A 16,759-nucleotide genomic window follows, 5' to 3' on the forward strand; every position below is an offset into this window, starting at 1 on the left:
TGGGAAGACGGGGGGGGGGGGGGGGGGCAGCTCTTGGCATAAGAGAGCTAGTCTTCCTTCTCACTGTTCCAAATCCAGTACGTGTCGGGGGAAGGGTAAGCAAGTTTATCCCCAATGAAGACTTTTTTCCCACCAACACTGCAAGCCCCCCAGGCTTTGAGCCACTGCATTAGCCAAAAGGTAAACAGGGAAGGTCAGTCAAGCCAGTCCCCCAGCCCTCCTTTCACCCGAGCCCCGTACGTGTGTTAGCACTAAGCTGACTATTGCACGCTAGCCAGCCTTCTCCTGCTGATGGTATGTATAGTAACAGCATCTTTCAAAATTCATCTTCCAAAAGCTTGTGACCCTCACACTACACTCTGCAAATGATTCCTGGAAAGAGACTTTAGATACCTTGGGGACAAGACAACAGAAATGACACAAGTCTCTACATCCTGAATCATCAGCTCCTGTCTGGGGTGATAGGGGGAAGGGGAGGGCTGCTAGTGTCTCTCGGGAGTCACAAGGCCCATGGAGACCCCTGGTCCAGAAACAGGGCAACCTGCTGCCCAGAGTTCAGGAAGTAGCTTGAAACCCTGTATCTTCTAGATGTACCTTACAGAAATAGAAATAGGATCCCTGGAGGAAAGGGAAGCTGATGAATCAAGGCTATCCTCCCAGGGAGCTTGAGGGAAATGCTAGACTTACACACACACACACACACACACACACACACACACACACACACACCTTCCCAGGGGGTTGACTGGGCCCCCTCTTCTCACTGCCAAGTTGCAGTTGTGTGGTCACCCCCCAACCCCACCCCCGCCGGTGCCCTCAGCCCTCGCCTCCCTGAGCCCAGACAAAGCCCCGGCAGTGACTGAGAGGGGAACAGGAGGAGGGACAGAGGGATGGGGAAGGCTGCACAAAAGAATTCCTCACCCCAAGCCCCCGGACCGGCAGCGAGTAAAGAAGCAGCTCTGCTCCCCCTCCTCCTTCCTCCCTCCCATCGTCCCACCCCGGCTGGGCACTGGCCATAGAGCAGCTGAGGGCTTTCGGAAAGAACCCGCGCAGACTCCTGTAGGTGGCAACACTGCCACCTGTTTGACCAGTGGGGCTGAGCCAAGGACTGGAAGAGGGAGGAGGCAGACAAGTCGGAGAGGAGCTGGGAAGCAGTGCAGTGCAGAGCAGAGAGCAGAGTGGAGCTGCCGCTGAGAAAAGGTGTGAGGACTTGGAAAGGCTGGGGGTTATAGCCGGGGGTGGTGGGGTGGAGACCGGCTCCCACTGGCAGGAACTGGGCTCAGGGATTGAGCAGCGCCCCTGCTCAGCTCCCCTGATTGGGGTTTTCAGACTGCTCAGATCCTGGAGGGAGGTGGGACTCTGGAAGGCAGTGTCTGGGGTACAGGGGCAGAACCTTAAGGGAGGCAGGGAGTGTGGATAGAGCCCAGGGCAGGCTACTGGAAGCCAGTCCCGGGGTGGGAAGAAGCAGGGATCTCCCTTTAAGATGGCTTTTTCCTGGGAGGGGTCTCAGAGAGGGGAGAGTTTTCCTTCCCCCAGCTACGATCCCTACCCCTCCACTCCCTATCCCCTAATTCTCCTTTCCCAAGGCAAGCATGGGATAAAGAGGGCAGTTTCAGGAGCAGCCACACCCTTCCTCCTTTCAGGGAGCCCACCACTGTGTACCCTCTAAGACTCCACAGCCTTAGGGGAGCTTAGATGACAAGGGGTCATGTCCCTCAGACCACACACACTTTGGGTATATCCAGGGACTCCTTTACACACTGAAACCCACTACCGACAGCCACTAGTGCACACAGACATACAAAGCTGACACAAATCGCACACCCTCTCACGTAGAATGACAATCACACACCCAACCTAGTTTGGGGATCAGTAAGCCAGCCAGGTCTCTGCCTGACCCAAAAGCACAAGGTCCAATGATCCCCAGCCCCAACACAACCACACACCCCCCCCACACACACACACCTTTGAGCAGTATTTGTTGTACCTTCACCCAAGCGATCTCAGAGGGTGGGGCCCCTAAAAGGGGAAAGGTGGAGACTGGTTCCTGGCTGGGGGGTGGGGGGGCAGAATGACTGGACTGGAAGGGACAAGACTGGGGCCAGAGGGCTTAGATCTTCCAGGTGTGTGCGGGCAGGAGAGTGGTTCCTTCAGAAGGCTGGGAGTGACCCAGGCAACCTATTTCCCTCAAGTCTTCCTGTTATTGGCAGTGTCCCCTGGCCCCTGGGAGGTGGAGACTGAGAATCTTATAGTCGGGGGTTTTGTGGTGTGTGCAATCTCTGTATCCATAGCAACTGGCCAACTAGCCGGCCTCCCTTAGCCCCAGGTCAGAACTAGAACCTCTGCTTCAGGTGATTCTTGGTTCCTGGGGTGGAAGGCTCCCTACCTTGGGGCTGCCTAAAGCTTGGCCAGATATGCCTCAACTTGCTAAATTGAATTTGCCCCACCCTGGGGCAGTTTCTCCTGAGTCCCCACCCTGGGCAAGCACTCTATCCCCAAAGCTGGATGCATGCTGTTAAATGGGGAGGAGTTGGAGAGCTTGGGTATGCACCCTGCCTGCAAAGAGGCCCGATCTCCTGGTTGTCCCACCGACTTTCCAGGTATCCAGATTAAAGGGAAAGAAAGACCCCAGAGATTATCCCCCTTTGCTCACCTCCTCATCTAATCTGGGACTTCGGCAGCCCTATGAACTCCGTTGCCGAGCAGCGGCCCAGGCTTCTGCTCCTCCCCCGAGCTCCTCAGATACACTGGGAGGGAGGCTGGGATCTGCCTTCTGCTAGGGTCCCTGATGGCCCAGTATCCCTTCCCCCAGGCCCTCGCCATGGCCGAGTCCCCCGGCTGCTGCTCCGTCTGGGCCCGCTGCCTCCACTGCCTGTATAGCTGCCACTGGAGGAAATGCCCCAAAGAGAGGATGCAAACCAGCAAGGTGGAGTAGGGATGGGGGGGACTGGAAGTCCGAGGCAGAGGCCGCCTGGAGGGGATAAGGAAGCCAAGTGTGCTCAGAGGCAGCTGGTGGGGGGTGGCGGCGGGGGTGGGGGGGTGGGAAGGGACTTTCTTTCCCCAGGAAGAAAACTTCTCTCTGCCTGCGGAGCAGAGCAGAGCAGAGCAGAGCAGCCCTACTCCTGGCAGGAAGCCCCATGGAGCTGTCATCCGTTGGGGACTCTGAGCTGGAAGTGGGGATCGGCTGTGAGCTTCTCTCCTGCCCCTTTGCAGTGCGACTGTATCTGGTTTGGCCTGCTCTTCCTCACCTTTCTCCTCTCCCTGGGCTGGCTGTACATCGGGCTCATCCTTCTCAATGACCTGCACAACTTCAATGAGTGTGTCACAGATCCCCCCCTTCCTCTTCATATATGTTAATCTATGCCCCACCTTGGGACCCCTGGGTGCTCAGTCATTCCCGGCCCTGCCCAGCTGTCCTGCTACCCAACCTCCTTAGAAAATTGCTCCACGAAGTCTCCCCAGTCCTTGGAGCCCCTGGCCCCATGAAAGGCTTCCCTCTCACTCCCTTCTAGTCCTCCTTCTGAACCCACCCACCCCAACTCCCCTCAGGCCACTATTAACACCCCTTCCCCCACTCAGACACCTCTCTCTCCCCTCCCACAGATTCCTGTTCCAACACTGGGGACACTGGATGGACTGGTCCCTGGCATTTCTGCTGGTCATCTCTCTACTTGTCACATATGCATCCCTGCTATTGGTGGGTCAGGGAGCGGCCCATCTAACCCCTACCTCAGTCCTCCCTTCCTGCTCAGCTTCAACCCCTGACCACTGAGGGGAGGGGAGGTGAGGGGGACGGTGTCAGCCTGGGAACCCAGGAAGCCCACCTCGGTGACCCCTCTTGGCACCTCATACCTCCCACCACCCTCTGCTTCCAGCTCCTGGCCCTGCTCCTGCGGCTCTGCGGCCAGCCTCTGCATCTGCACAGTGTCCACAAGGTAAGAGTGCGGGTGGGAGTGAGCGGGAAACAGGGACCACTGGGCCCAGGGCTTGGCCAGCTATTTTGCTGAGCACCTCAATATTCTACCCATGGACTCAAGCTCAGGACCTGAAGCCCAGTAAATTTTTGTTGAGTGAAAGAAGGAACGTGGATGAGCCAGGGGAAAGAGAGAAGGGGCAGCCCAGGGACCCCCAGGCTCACAAAGAAGACCCCATTCATCTCTGGTCCCCCAGATGCTGCTGCTCCTCATCATGCTTCTTGTGGCCGCTGGCCTCGTGGGACTGGATGTCCAATGGCAGCAGGAGTGGCGTAGCTTACGTCTGTCACTGCAGGTGAGTGGCTGATCTCCAGTGCCTATGTGGGAGCCTTGGCCTGTGGCCAACCTCTGGACGTATCTTGCTCCTTGGTCCCCCACGACTGCAAGTAGCTCTGAACTCCAAAAGTCAGGTCCTAGGAGAAGGAGTGGGGCACTGGAGAGAAGAACCTTCTTCACCAACTCTTGTCCACAGGCCACAGCCCCGTTCCTTCATATTGGAGCAGTTGCTGGCATCACCCTCCTGGCCTGGCCTGTTGCTGATACCTTCTACCGTATCCATCGAAGAGGTGCCAATTCCACTCCCCAACATACCCTCCCTGGCCATCGATGCTTCTGCCTCCTGCTGCCCATTTTACTGCACCCACACTCTGCTTTCTTTCCCCAGAGCTCACCCATTGCCCTTTCTCCATAGCCTGCCCCTCATTCCCCACAGGTCCCAAGGTTCTGCTACTGCTCCTATTTTTTGGAGTTGCCCTGGCCATCTACCTGGCCCCACTGTGCATCTCCTCACCCTGTATCATGGAACCCAGAGACTTACCCCCCAAGCCTGGTCTGGTGGGACACCGAGGGGCCCCCATGGTGAGTGTTGGGTAGAATGCTGGTAGGGTGGGAAGGGTCTGCTCCTCTAGGCTGCAGCAATCAGGCCTGTGGGTTCCCAGGCTCGCACCCTTCTCTGCTACCCCCCTACCAATTCCCTTTCCCAGCTGGCCCCCGAGAACACCCTGATGTCACTGAGGAAAACAGCTGAATGTGGAGCTGCTGTGTTCGAGACTGATGTGATGGTTAGGTGAGAGACACTAGGGGACAGAGGGACACACTAGGGGAGCTTGGGAAATGATGATCAGCCCTAGAGCTCAGCCCTCTGACACCTCTTGTGCCCTCAGCTCTGACGGGATCCCCTTCCTCATGCATGATGAGCACCTGAGCAGGACCACAGATGTGGCCTCAGTGTTCCCAGCCCGAACCTCCTCCCACAGCAGCGACTTCTCCTGTGCTGAACTGAAGAAGCTCAATGCCGGGACCTGGTTCCTAGAGGTGAAGACAGCCTCACAAAAGAGGCAACCACCTGCGGGGGTACTGAGGGGAGGGTTCATTCACTGATAAGTATTTTCTGATCCCTGTGCTGAGCAATAGGTGTAGAGGCTCTGCCCTCAAGTCACTCCCTCCGCTGAAAGAAGAGAGCTTAGCCAACAGACTATCAGAATAGGAAACCTAGAGTGATAACAATATCCTTAGTAAACAGAGAGGAGAGAGAGCAAAGGCACTATTTGGCAGGGTGGGTGTGGAAGAGGATCAGGAATGGTTTCACAAGAGAGAATGCCTGAGCAGCACATGAAATGAGAATGCTGTTTAAGATGGGCAAAGCAGGGATCAGCAATTCTAGTCAGGTGGAAGAGCATATGTAAAGCCCAGAAGTATGAAGAAGTGTTCTCAGGAAACAAAAAGTGGCTCAGTGCAACTGGGAGATAAAATTTGTGGGAGCAGTGGGAGCTGAGACTGGCAAGGGGAGCAGAGGCTTGGTTTCAGAGGGCTTTGAATGCCAGAACCGCCCCCCTCCCCCCAAAAAAGAATGTCAGGCCCAGAAGTGCAGGCTTCAGTTCTGTAGGTGATGGAAAATTTCGTAAGGATACTTTATTTTCTCAGTTCCTGTTTTCCTACCTTTAAAAATAATACATGTGGGGGGCCTGGGTGGCTCAGTCAGTTAAGCATTCAACTCTTGATCTCAGCTCAGGTCTTGATCTCAGGGTCGTGAGTTCAAGTCTCACATTGGGTTCCCCACCCAGTACACAGCCTGCTTAAAAATAAAAGTAATACTTGTTCCGCATAAAAAAATTAAACATTAGAGAAATAATGTAAAAATTGAAAGTCTCCCATAATCCAACTCCTCTGAGATAATCATTGCTAACAGTTGGGTACATATTCCATATGTGTATACACACATGCATGTCATTTTGCACAAATAGGATCACTTCATATATTCTTTTGCAACTTGATTGTCTTTTCATTTAACTCTATATACAATGACATGCCAGAGTGATTGAGACCAAGAGTTGTCTGGGTTTGAGTCCTGGCTTCACTACCTACTAGCTATGTGAGCCTGGGCAACATTCCTTAGTCTCTCTTGCTTTACTTTCCTCGTCTGTAAAATAGGCATAATAATAGTACCTACTTTGTAGGATTTGGGGAGGATTAAATAAATCAATGCACATAAAGTACTTCTAACGCTGCCTGGCACATAGTAAATACTTTATAATAAGTATCAGATAGCTTGCTTTTTCCATGTCAGCGGTTAGGAGGTAAGGTCATTTGTTGATTACAAGGGGAAGGGAGGAGAGTGGCAGAGGTTTGGAAGAGCCACTAGGAATGGAAGAAGGAGCAAAACAAGAACAAGTGAAAGGATGATTAAGTGGGGCACCTGGCTGGCTCAGTCCGTAGAGCATGTGACTCTTGATCTCAAGGTTGTGCTTTCAAGCCCTGCATTGGGTATAGAGCTTACTTAAAAAAAAAAAAAAAAAAAAAAAAGGATGATTAAGTGGCAATGAAGGTAAAAGACTATATAGTCCACATGATGTGCTCTGCCCCCCAATTCTAGGGGTGGAGGAGGCAGACTGTTACACAATTGAATCAGGGTTTAGGATTTGTGGGGTGGGCAGGGCAGGAAAGGAGTTGAAGGTGGTATGGAAAAGTAATGCGAGGTGTAGATGGACCATGGGTAGGGGATGTAGATGTGGCAGACAGGGGCTGATGGATTGGGCAGAAACCAAAGGGCCAAGGTCCCAGAGGTCTCTGTGAGACCAAAGAGAAAATGTGAGGAAGTTAGGAAACCAGGGGGGTAGGAGGTTAGGGTCACAGAGTAAGGTGTTAGAGGGTCTGGAAAGGGTCACAGTTTGGAGAAAGAAAGACTGTGGCTCAGGGGTGCACACAAGCCTGGTGCCAAGTGGGGGAAACGAGTGAAGATCGTGAGGATGGGGGAATGGCCTAAAGGCTTCTTCTGGTCTTGAAATAATTTTCCTGTTCTCATAGAGGCAACCCTTCTGGGGGGCCAAACAGCTGTCTGACCCTGATCGGAAGGAGGCTGAGAACCAGACAGTCCCAACATTGGAAGAGCTGCTGAAGGAAGCTGCAGTCCTTAACCTTTCTATCATGTTTGACTTGCGCCGCCCCCCACGAAATCACACATACCATGACACATTTGTGAACCAGACACTGGAGACTGTGCTGAGTGCAAGGGTGCCCCAAGCCATGGTGATATTTCCAGGACCCCAAGTGCCCCCTCTTGCCCATCTCCCCACCCCTGCCTTCCCTAGGCCACGGTGATAATTTTGAGGCTGCCCCCTGCCCCAGGGCCCCACCTCAACTCATATACCCCATTCTGTTATCAAACCTCTCTGCCCCTGGCCCCGCCCCTGGAATCCCCAAGCCTTCCCCAGCTTCATGCCCATCTTCCCTGAACCACAGGTCCTTTGGCTACCGGATGAAGATCGGGCTAAGGTCCAACAACGGGCACCTAGAATGCGCCAGATATATGGACAGCAGGGAAGCAACAGAACTGAGAGGCCCCAGTTTCTCAACCTCCCCTATCAAGACCTGCCACTGTTGGATATCAAGTGAGTGCCAGAGGAAAGGAGCCAAGGGGACCCCGTGAAGCTTAATGGTAGGGAAGAGCCACCTCAGGGAGGGCAAAGGCCATTCATTCATTCACACATACAACAAATATTTATCAATATATTTAACACTTGCTATGTGAAAGGCACTATTGTTGCAGGCTTTGAGCATACTAGTGAAAGAGATAATAAACTGAACGAATTATATGCATACTGGATAAGTGATATGAAGATAATAAAATGGGGAGATATAGTAGAGCAATTAGGGTTGGGAGTGAGGGCCAGAGAGGGGCCACATCCAGAAAAATAGCTAAAGGGGTGATGTCTGGGTTGAGACCTGACAGGTCACAAGGAGCTAATGAGGAGAAGAGCTGTGAGAAGAGCAGAAACAGCAGCCCCATAAGCAAGGGAAAGGTGAGGCTGGGGAGATAGGCAGGAGCCCAATTGGGTAGGACCTTGTGGGCCACAAGAACAGTTTTAGCTTTCATTCTCCACCAAAGAAGTAAGTGCAAGGGAGGATGGATCGAGAAGAGAGAAGCAAGAGAGTCCCAGAAGTGAGCCAGGCCCCAGAAGCTGACCCAGCCCGGAAACATGATGGACTGCAAAGCATGCAGTTGCCAAGGTCTCTTCTCATGTCCTTGTGGTCAGATAGAAAAAAAAAAGTGCACTGTATGGTAGCCCAGTTAGCATAAGTATTTCAAGGACCTTTCCCCAAGTTGTCACCATGGAGGGAGACACGACATGGGGTTTGGCCCTCACTTTAGACTTGTCCTGGTCAACCTCAACCGCTGAGCAGGTTTTCAAAAGACATGAATTAGTAATGAATACAGTGGTAATGAAATCGAGGCCCCGAAAGGTCTAAGCACTCTAAGATGATGGACCAAATATACCGGGATAAAGCACAACAGGGATAGATGTAAACACCTACCTACATTTGCACTCCAAAAGAAGTTCAATTGCACAGCGACAAGAGAGGAGACTGGCATCAGCATGAACATGTGTGAAAAACCAGAGCTTTGATTGAATAGTGTTCATAATGAGTCATCAATGGCATGTGACATTGCCAAAACTAACCTGACCCCGGGCAAACAGCCACAGTGCCCAGAAGGCAGGAGGAAGTTTTGCTGTACTCAAATCTGGGCCAAGCCCACCTGGGATATCATGTTCAGATGCAAGCCCCCATACTATGAAAGGAACACTGATAGAGGCGCCTGGGTGGCTCAGTCGGTTGAGCATCTGACTCTTGATCTTGGCTCAGGTTGTGATCTCACGGTTTGTGAGTTCGAGCTGACGGCACAGAGCCTGCTTGGAATTCTCTGGCTGTCTCTCTGTGCCCCTCCTCCACTCATGCTCTTTCTCTCTCTCTCACAAAATAAATAAATTAATTTTTAAAAATTAAAAAAAGGAGGGGCACCTGGGTGGCTCAGTCAGTTGAGCATCTGACTTCAGCTCAGGTCATGATATCACAGCTCATGAGTTCAAGCCCTGCATCGGGCTCTGTGCTGACAGCTTGGAGCCTGGAGCCTGCTTCGGATTCTGTGTCTCCCTCTCTCTCTGTCCCTAACCCACTCGTATTCTGTCTCTGTCTCTCTCAAAAATAAATACACATTAAAAATTTTTTTTAAAAAAAAGAAAGGAACATTGATCAACTGAAGTAAGATCAGATTAGGAGAGGTTTGTATGGTGAAGGGAATGATAACCCAGGTCCCAGCCCTGGATGAAGGTACTGGGGCTGTCGGGCCTAGAGAGGAGATGACTCAGGGACATGGTCACTGTTCCTCAGACCTCTGAAGGTCTGTCATGGGACAAAGAAGAGAGACATTCGTGTAGCCCCAGATGGCAAAGCTCAGATCCGTAGGTGGAATCCGCCAGGAGACAAAGTTGAGCTATGCAAAGAAAATTACTTTTGCTCAGGGGATGCTATGTAAAAGTAGGACTGAGAGTTCCTTGGCAGTGACACTGTGGCTTCAAGCACGGACAAAGGCTGCTTCCTGTGCCTCATGCCCCATGATACTAGATGTTCCTGTTTCTTTCCCACCCCCCCCCAGGGCACTACACCAGGATAATGTGTCGGTGAACCTATTTGTGGTGAACAAGCCCTGGCTCTTTTCCCTGCTCTGGTGTGCAGGGGTGGACTCGGTCACCACCAACGACTGCCAGCTGCTACAGCAAATGCATTACCCCGTCTGGCTTATCGTAAGGGCTCTGGGGCTGTCACCCCTCCCTTTCTCCCATCCCTGGCTCTCCTTAACCCTGTTCCTCTATTCCTTACACATTTCCCTCCATATACTACCTTTGGGCCTCTGGCCACCGACAGGAGCCTTTTCCTATTCCCACAGCCCCCTCAAACCTACCTAATGATGTGGATCATTACCAATTGTGTCTCCACCCTGCTGCTTCTGTGGACCTTCCTCCTGCAAGGGTGAGTGCTTCATGCCTCAGCTTTCTGGGTCTTCATGCCACCCAGGGTCCCAGTGATAGGGCCAATTCAGACTCCTACATGCTGCCCGGAGCTTGGGATTTTTCCTTTGAGATTCTTGGACCCTTCCTTGTACACCAAATTGGCCTGAACCTGGGAAAGGCAGTTTGGGGGAACCTGAGATCAAAAGGCCATGCCTGCAGCTGGCTGAACTCACAATGGGAAGCTTTTTCTCTCTATAGGAGATGTAAGAAGGAGAGAGAGAAAACTGGTAAGAACTTTCTCCCTTCACCTCATTTTTCTCCTCCTATAGCCTTCTCTTTGGTCACTCCCTATATGTCTTCCCCACCCCCTGCTCTAGGCTTAGAAACAGCAGTGCTGCTGACCAGGATCAACAATTTCATAATGGAGTAAATGCCCAGCCCCGGACCCCCACCTACCAGAGTCTGAGGCCTCTCTGGATTGGCTAACAGCAAGGAAGAGAGAGCAGCTGAGATGGAAAGTTGGTGGGGTTGGGGTGGGGTAAACTTTGTCAACAGGAGGTTTTGAACCATGAGGGCCCTCTGCACAGATGGTGGGCATGCTGCAAGCTTCCATGGAATCTGCTCCTCTTAGGGTTTTGACCTGAGGTTAGGTTAGGAAGACAGTGACTCATAGGAAGTTTCTCTGCAAATGTTAACAGAGGAAGTGGAAAGGAGGTTGCCAAGATAATGTTTCAGACCTGTGTGTGCGTGTTCTCGAGTAGAAGACACAAGGTGTGTCAGGGATGGGATAGCTTGGACCTATGACTGAAGGAGATGACAAAATGGCCTTTGCTGGAGAACTAAGATGATGGAGTCACCAATCCCCACTCCATTCACTGTCTCCCCTGACCCCTGCAATTTAGCTGCTTTCCTGCCTAGACGCTGAGGGCCGAAGAGCCCATCTAGCCATTTAATTCTGTGACTATAACTGGCTTTTTGCTGTGCACAGCCTTTTCTTCAAGACAGGTTGGTTCCTGTATGGTGTCAATCTGCTTATTCAATGAATTTAACTCCTGTTTTGTCATAGTCTAATCTTTTCCGCGCCGGGGCTTGGTGGGGGATGCACATTCCATCCTCGGTTGTGACATGAATGACATTGAGGGGTCATCACGGAGAGATTCTTGGGCTGGAGGGGTTGCTGCAAGAGGGGAAGCAGGAGAGCAGCCGTCACAGGGGATATTCTGGGTGGCCAAGGCACGCTGCGCAGAGTTGCGTTGTAGCTCCACCTTGTGGTCACCTGCCGCAAGAAGAGGGCCGCGTCAGTCATCACCATGACGTAAGAATGTCACCTGTTTTCCATGCCGGTTGGGGACCTGTGTCCTTGACTCGAGACCCTGAGGGTATAGTCCGATTTCCACAAGTTCTCGCCTCCGTGGGCTGTTGCGTGCAGGGTCTGGTTCCCAGGCCCTCCTTCCCCTCGAGGAGCAGGTTCCCCAATGTGTTTGCTGCTCGCGAGTTCCTGGGCTAAAATAGTTAAGGAGACCAGTGAGGAGCTGACCTAGGATGAGGCGTCTGGTAGAAGGGGGAGGGAGGAGCTTAAGGCAAAAACAGGGACCCGAGCGGGCTCTGTGGCTGACCATTCGTCCCTCCCACCGCACCAAGTCACCCCGGTTCGCGTCCCCACAAGAAGGGAAATCGAATTAAGACGCTGGCGAGGTCAGGAGGTTCGCTCCTCACAATTCCTTTTTCTCGCCAGACTGGGACCTGGGGCAGCACTAGCGCCTCGGGACAAAACCCTACTGGACTGCAAGGCAGCCCAGGGAACTACAATTCCCAAGGTGCCCCTGACAGCTTCCGGTCGCGGAATTGACGGAAGCGCGTTTGAATTTGTGTTCCCGCCCCCTCCTCCTCCCGGACCCCGCCCCTTCCCCTCTCGCCGCCCCGCCCCCGCCATGCACACACATGCACATACACACACAGGCAGCCATCCAAGCCGACAAACCTGGCCTGCAGCTGGCGCGGTGGGCGGGGGCGCCGGCGCGCGACCGGCGGGAAGGAGGTAGGCGCATCGGGAGCCAACGCCGCGGCAGCTGCCCGGTCCCAATCTCCTTGGGCGTCCACGCCGCCTTGTAGAGGGCGGGTCTCCTTCACACACTACCCTTTGAAACTGCATTTTCTTAGTTTTCCCTGTTCCCGATCCGCCCCTCAATCTGACTGACTGCCGGCCTCAGCTCCGGGGCTCCTAGCCTGTCCGATACTGCAGGGCTCTCACCTCTCAGCGTGTACCTCCACCCCGCACCCCTACTTTTCTGTCCCCTCCCGGGCGCCCAGCCTCACAGCCCTGCAGCTTCTTCCTCCCCTCCCCTTACGACCTAATCCTGACAACCTCCAGGCTCTCCAACCCCCGCGGCCTCAGCCTCTCAGCTGCAGTCTTGTAACCTCAGAGTCCAGGCTCCTGGCCAGAATGCCAGGTCCTAGTCCCAGACCCTAAACCCTTACGCCTAGCCCCTAGCCTTGAGTTCCTGGCCCTGAGCCTGCTGCCGCTTACCCTTACTGTCTTCCTAGGAGGACAGGACAGCAGTGGCAAACTTAACTTCTATGAGGCCCTGGACTGGAGACTGGGACTGACAAAAACTTGAGGGTGGAGGGCCTCACGGAGCTGCTCATTGGGGTTGAGGTGCAGTTGCTCTCCGTTATTTTTAGGTATTGAGTCACAGCTCCTGGCATCAGGGTTTGGGGCTAGCAGGCTGGGCTAGGGGGCTATTAATAGAGCTGAGGCACAGCTCCGACCCAGTTCAGTTCGGAAGCACAGAGAACAAGGAGCCTCCCTCTGTCACTACGCCCCGTGGAGATGTTGTGGACTGAGGCAGTAGCTGGACCAGTACCTCTCTGGCTACCAGTACCTCAGCCTGATATCTCTACCTTGGAACTCTCAAGGGAAGGCCCACAGTGATACTTCTGAGCACAGCTCTCCCCTAAGTGTGCCATGGCTTGGAGTCCTGCCACAATAAAGCTCCTGTTGTACTAGCTGAGTGAGGAGATGTGCCCCAAGTAGAGCAGTTATTGTGGCTACAGCCTTGGCCTGCCTGGACCTACTCTTGGGCTGAAATACTAGGTTGTGTGGGAAAAAAGCTGTTGAAGAAAAACTGTGGATTTCTGGTCCCCAAAGGCCCTCATAGAGATGGGGTGCTTCAGGATGGTCCTAAGAGAGGGGGCATGGAGCCGAGAATTTGCTAGCCCCAAACCAAACACAGCACTAGGAAGCTGCTGAATTCTGTTTATCACCTGCCGATTCTTTTTCTTTACCTCTTGTTGGGCTCTGTCCCTGCTCACAGGAGTCAACAGACCTGAGGATCTCTCCCAACTCCATAGAGGAACCTAATTCAGGAAAGCCACTGAGAAACTTGGCTCCACCAAGAAATGAATGATCCTTTATATACATTGTCATTTCTATGGAGAGGTGTTTAATTTTTTTAATATTTATTTTTGAGAGAGAGACAGAGTGGGGGGGAGGGGGGAGAGAGAGAGGGAGACACAGAATCTGAAGGAGGCTCCAGGCTCCAAGCTGTCCACACAGAGCCCGATGTGGAGCTTGAACCCATGAACTGTGAGATCATGACCTGAGCCGAAATCGGTCGCTTAACTGACTGAGCCACCCAGGCGCTCCTCTATGGAGAGTTTTTATTTCAGTAGGCTAAAGTAAGAATTCCTTAATCCACATATTGAGAATGGTGGGGAAATCTTGATACTTTATTGGACTAATCACCAAAATTATTCCCACCCACACCCAATGTGCTAGAATTCCCATTCACCGAGGATGCACACCTACAGCAATGCACCCTACTCGCAAACCAGAAACTTCTGCCTTCAAGCGACCCAGATCTCCAGCTCCCAGGTGAAACCAGAGGGCTTTTGGACAAAGCTGATTGTTTTTCCACACACAAAATCTGTCTAAACTGTACACAGCTCTGCCTTCAAGAATGAGCCTAGATCATCAGCAGCGGGCCCCCCTGCCCCAACTGGGTCAATTTGCTGAGGACCCCAGTGAGACGGTGGATGAGATGAGAAGTGGTCTCTCTCTTCTTCCTAAATCCCCTTGCCTATTCCTTGGTGGCTTCAGCCTCTGCACAGGCCGCCTGGTTGCCTAGCAACCGCAGCCGCCTGCAGGGGCGTGGGGCTGCTTTCGACCTGTAGGGGGCGCCTGTCCCCCTGGGGCCTCAGTCTGGAGCTCTAGCAGTTGTGAGGGTGTGCCAAGTGTCAAAGCATCTCAGGGCTGTCGGGTCCTCCCAGCATCACCAACCCAGTCCAGTCGGAGTCTCTCTGGAGTGAGTGGAGGAGAAGCTCACTATGATTCTAAAGGGATTTTACTCATATTCATTAAAAATAAAAAGATGAAAGAGAGAGGGAGGAAAGGGGAGAGAAAGCGAGGGAGAGAGAGTGAGCAAAAGCAAGCAAGAGCGAGCGAGAGCGAGCTAGAGACCGAAAAAGAGAGGGCGCGATCGAGAGCAAAAGAGAGCAAGAGAGAGAGCATGAGTGAGTGAGAGAAAGAGAACCAGTCAGTACGGATGGGACATGGGGAGAGCAGTTTGACACTCTCCATTCTCTCCAGGCTTAACAATGCTTATTCCTCAATCAGAGCAATTCAGAGGGCCCAGGCTATAGGAGGCTTTTTTCCTGAGCCACTTATAGGATGTGGAAAAAAGAGTCTAGCACTCTATATTGTCAAACTGCTGAGCGTATATAAAAGCTTCAAGCTCCTGGGCTACCAGCCTAGCCTAGACTTGGTCATAACCGTTGTGTACCAGGGAATGTGCTAAGTGTTTTACATTTAATCCTCCCCCCAAAAAAAACCCTATGATTATTTCCATTTCTCTAACTTTGAGCACCTCAGTGACAGGGTCTGTTGACCAGTCATCTCCATCTGGATGTCTAATAGACATCTCAAATTCAACATGTCGAAATCTGACACCTGATCTTTCCCCCCAAAATGACCATTCCTAAAGCTGTCCCCATCTCAGTCAATGGCAGTTTCACCTTTCCAGTGGCTCTGGCCAAAAGACCTTGGAACCACACCTCATATCCATTCTGTCAGCAAATCCTAGTGACCATCTCCTCAAAATACAGGTTCCCGTGAAACCTTAATAAGCTGAAATGGCAAAAAAAAAAAAAAAAAAAAAAAAAGCAATTACCATTAATGTAGTATATGTGCTGCCAAAGCAAGCACAATTACCATTAATGTATATGGAAAAATTGGGGGGCATTCCCAGACCCAAAACATAACCTCTCTTAGGCTTTTCTGATACCTTAGGGCACATCTCGCTAATGAATGCACAAGATAAATGGACAAAAGAAAAAAAAAAACGTAAAGCACAGATGCGCGCACACTTCAAAGCTATGGCGGCTTGATGCTGAGATGCTGAGTGGAGTTCTCCAGGAAGGAGCCTAGCCAGGCTGCTCTTGCTGCTGCCTCTATAACTGCTCGCTGCACAACAAATGCTGAGTGCCATTGTCACTTTTTTTTTTTTAACAAGCAAAAATCCTCTTTGGATTTCTGTCAGTTAGCAAAAACAGGTACCATTGCAGGTCTTTCATAAAAGCAAAGTGGTGTGATGCAAACTTTTGAAAAGTGGGGCATATCTGTGCATCCAGAATCCAACACTTACAGTGCTACCACCCTTGTCCAAACCACCATCATCTCTCCCCTGAATCACTGCAGAAGCCTCCTGACTGGTCTCACTGCTTCCATCCTTGCCCTCTGTGGCCTATTCTCCACACAGAAGCCAGAGTGATCTTGCTAAACCAAGTCAGATCTTGTCAGTCTCTGCACAAAACCCTCCAATGGCTCCCCATGTCTCCCAGGGTAAAGCCAAAAATATATTTTTTTTAATTTTTCCAGAGAGAGGGCGCAAGTGAGCAAGGGGCAGAGAGAGGGAGAGAGAGAAAGAATCCCACACAGGCTCCATGCTGACAGCGGGACTCAAGCTCTACCCGCATGTGGGGCTTGAACTCATGAAGCGTGAGATCATGACCTGAACCAAAGTCGGATGCTTAACCAACTGTGCCACCCAGACACCCCATAGCCCAAATACTTATAATGGCCTACAGGCCCTATACAATCTTGTCCCCTACTAAACCTCTGATCTTATCTCCTGGTACTTTTCCCCTCCCTCATTCTGCTCTGGCCACTTGGTCCTCCTTACTGTTTCTTGAACAAGCCAGGTATACTCCTTACTCAGGACCTTTGCACTTGCTGTTCCCTTACAAGGTATACCTTTCTCTATGACTCACTTCCTCACCTCCCTCAAATCGTTGCTCAAATGTCACCTTCTCAGTGATGCCTACCCTGACCAAGCTATTTAAGATGGTCTCTATTCTAATTTCCAGTTTACAGTAAATACAGGGTGTAAAGTATTGAAATAAATGACACCATGGCGGGGGGTTGGGGAGAGACAAATCCAGAAAGTAGAATAGTCTGCAAAACAACTGACTCGTACTCTTCAAAGCAATGTCATTAATTAC

At 52.0% G+C, this 16,759-nt stretch overlaps 1 protein-coding gene across 3 annotated transcripts; it reads left to right on the forward strand.

Moving 5' to 3' along the window:
- The first annotated feature begins 882 nt into the window (after positions 1-882).
- Positions 883-11,320, forward strand: GDPD2 (glycerophosphodiester phosphodiesterase domain containing 2). 3 transcript variants are annotated; one of them, XM_030306117.1, is made up of 16 exons: positions 883-1,200; positions 2,813-2,926; positions 3,214-3,317; positions 3,604-3,697; positions 3,876-3,935; positions 4,171-4,269; positions 4,447-4,540; positions 4,687-4,832; positions 4,958-5,040; positions 5,138-5,288; positions 7,278-7,499; positions 7,713-7,861; positions 9,907-10,054; positions 10,198-10,280; positions 10,520-10,548; positions 10,639-11,320. In XM_030306117.1, exons 2-16 carry the CDS (start codon positions 2,822-2,824, stop codon positions 10,689-10,691), a joined length of 1,620 nt encoding a protein of 539 aa, XP_030161977.1. In that variant the 5' UTR covers positions 883-1,200; positions 2,813-2,821; the 3' UTR covers positions 10,692-11,320. The 3 variants fall into 3 exon arrangements, with proteins under 3 accessions (XP_030161977.1, XP_030161976.1, XP_030161978.1); XM_030306116.2 differs by lacking the exon at positions 883-1,200 and adding an exon at positions 2,523-2,600; XM_030306118.1 differs by lacking the exons at positions 883-1,200; positions 3,214-3,317 and adding an exon at positions 2,577-2,600.
- Positions 11,321-16,759: the final 5,439 nt, after the last annotated feature.

The sequence above is a fragment of the Lynx canadensis genome, chromosome X, assembly GCF_007474595.2.
Source record: "Lynx canadensis isolate LIC74 chromosome X, mLynCan4.pri.v2, whole genome shotgun sequence".
Classification (NCBI taxonomy): Eukaryota; Metazoa; Chordata; class Mammalia; order Carnivora; family Felidae; genus Lynx; species Lynx canadensis.